Genomic DNA, 2,647 nt, shown 5'->3' with positions numbered 1-2,647 from the left:
CTAAAGATAAATCCAATAAACAATTGTTGTATTTATCTTTTTTAAATGAAAAATAATGTGTACTTACCTGGATTCCAGAAGTTGTAAAATATGGGATTTCAAATTTAACTTGTATGGGTGGTTTTCCTTCTGTCTCTTCACTTTCCACACTGGGTAATCCAAAATGTGCACGCATTAAATATTCCTTACCACCCTAAACAAATATTTAAATCAAAGATATATTTCTTTTCATTCTGAGGAGTTCAAATACAAAAATAATGTCAACAACATAAAAAAAAATTACCCATCTTTATTCATACTACAAAGCAGTTAAATCTGTAGTATGAATATATTTTTATAATAGCAAACAACATTTAATACAATATATATTATTAACCTATATATTAACCTATCTCATGTTAAGTTTTCTCTGTTGTGTGTCACTTTGCATTGAATTTTCGTCAATGTTAAGCCCAACAAATATTTTTATAATAATAATCATGGCTATTGTATCATTAAAGATTATTTCTTTATTCAATATATTTATTTTGTTTGAATATAAAAACAAAAAACAATTATACTTTAGAAGTTAATCTAGAATCAAAAATGTTCGATTCAGCACCACACAAAAGTGCCAGTGCTGCAGTGCCACAGCACTAGTGGAAATTTAAATTTGCCAACTGGAACGCTTTCAGTTAACCAGCTTTTGGATAAATGATGCTCTACTGTACTCGGGAAAAGATGTTGAGACTTGGCAATCAGTTAATTAACAAACTTTAATAATATTTCTTCTAAGGTCTTTTAAATTCCAAGACTAGTTATTGGTGTTGAATTATATTTGTAAAATAACAGAAATTTCAAAGATGAAAACCAATATCAAAATAGTATAATATTTTGTATTTTAAGTGGTTATTATTATTAACTACAAATGTATGCCCTTACTCGTACTTCAAAATAGCTAAATTAACAATTATTTTCTTGTCATAATTGACATTCTCTACTTGAATCTGCTTAACAATTCTATGGTTTCTAGATTTAAATAACCAAAATGCAATATCAATATGTAAAAGTCATAACATCAGAAAGTTGATCAGAGATGCATAATGATTGACACACAAATCATATACAGACTGCAAGTAAAATAATCAGTTTTGACATGTTTTGTTTGAATTTTTTTTTTAGTTACCACAGAAGTGAGGGTCATTCTTTGAAAAAAAGTATTTTAGTATGGTGTTTGACATTGATTTTTTATGGATTAAGTATTTGGAGATATTTAATAGGCAATTATATCTTCTGGTTTTGAAGCAATAATTTTATAATAAACAACAATCTTTAATCCAGCAAATAATTTACAACCAATCATTTAATAAATGTAATTGAAAACATTATCTTCAGATTCAAGAACAATAAAAAGTTCTATTTTGAAATTTTAATTAGTCTCTCTTCTTGCAATTTTCTGATAAAACATCCAATGTAAATAGGATGTTAAATTATTTTTTTATTTACGCCACAATTAATTACACAAATTTACATATTATTATGATTTCTGGAATATGAAAAATCCCAGCATATTGAAATGTAATCACGTTTTTAATACATTGTCCTGTATCGTGTAAATAATATCTTTGCAATGCCTTCACCAACCTATCAGCAAGTGTGTGAATCTGAGGGGACAGACAGATAATAGGACAAACTTGATGCTCAATATGTCAACCAAATTTCTGCTTAAATGGGCAGATGCCATCTACTCTGAAGCATGTGAACAATGGACCAATGAAGGCATATACATAAAAGATTAGTATCTGGTACTCTGAAAATCACACCACACAAAGACTGATGGCTCCAACCATAAGAAACACTACTGCAACACAAATCTGAACAGAATTCTTAACAAGTCATCTGACAAACAATAAACAATAGGCAATATCCAACAGTCTGTTGGACTTAATAAGTCCCAATGAAGTGCTTAAAATCAACTGTCAGGACATGATAGTTAATACCATTTGTCCTATGCAAACGAGGTCTGTATAAGTAATGTTTGACAACAAGTCTTGGTTTTGAATCCAAATGATGATGATAATGAATAAGGAGAGTGAGTGTCCAACTGACTAATTGTTGTGCTTCAATCCTCTGCCATCCCTGGTACGATGATTTAGATCGATTTGCTATCATTACTGAAAGCACTCTAAATTTCTTTAATGGCACAATGAAAGAAAGCTTACAGATATGTGAATTGTATAGACAACCCAGTTGTCATAACCTTTATACGCATTGTTTAAATGATATATATCAACCAAAGCCAAATATTAATCGGGCCAGAAACGGCTATATTATTAATAATTTAATAAACAATTTGGCATTAGAGTTAGATGCCATCTCTTGATAAATTTAATAATTATAAATTAATTTAATAATTTATTTAATTTATAATTATTAAATTTATCAAGAGATGGTGCCTAATGCTTAACTCTAATGTCAAATTGTTTATTAAATTATTAGTAATATAGTTGTTTCTGGCCTAATATTCGGCTTTGGTTGATGTATAGCTTTAAAACGTATCGGGTCTAGTAAGGATGTTTGATTGTTTAAATGATATTTTTAGAAGATAATACCACCCACCCATAATCATAGAAGGATATTTAAGAAGTTGAAATAATGGACTGACCAG

At 28.9% G+C, this 2,647-nt stretch overlaps 1 protein-coding gene across 1 annotated transcript in view; it reads right to left on the bottom strand.

Moving 5' to 3' along the window:
* Window positions 1-2,647, bottom strand: part of LOC111618026 (AP-1 complex subunit mu-1-like) — a 60,401-nt gene that overhangs the window by 317 nt on the left and 57,437 nt on the right. Inside the window, exon 20 of the mRNA XM_023359445.1 lies at window positions 68-193. Within this exon, the coding sequence (XP_023215213.1) occupies window positions 68-193 (126 nt within the window). The remainder of the gene's footprint in view (window positions 1-67; window positions 194-2,647) is intronic.

Source organism: Centruroides sculpturatus, unplaced genomic scaffold (genome assembly GCF_000671375.1).
Source record: "Centruroides sculpturatus isolate CEXI.00-Female unplaced genomic scaffold, Cexi_2.0 scaffold47, whole genome shotgun sequence".
Classification (NCBI taxonomy): Eukaryota; Metazoa; Arthropoda; class Arachnida; order Scorpiones; family Buthidae; genus Centruroides; species Centruroides sculpturatus.
The sequence above is the reverse complement of the archived record's forward strand: the minus strand, read 5'-3'. Positions and strand labels throughout refer to the sequence as shown.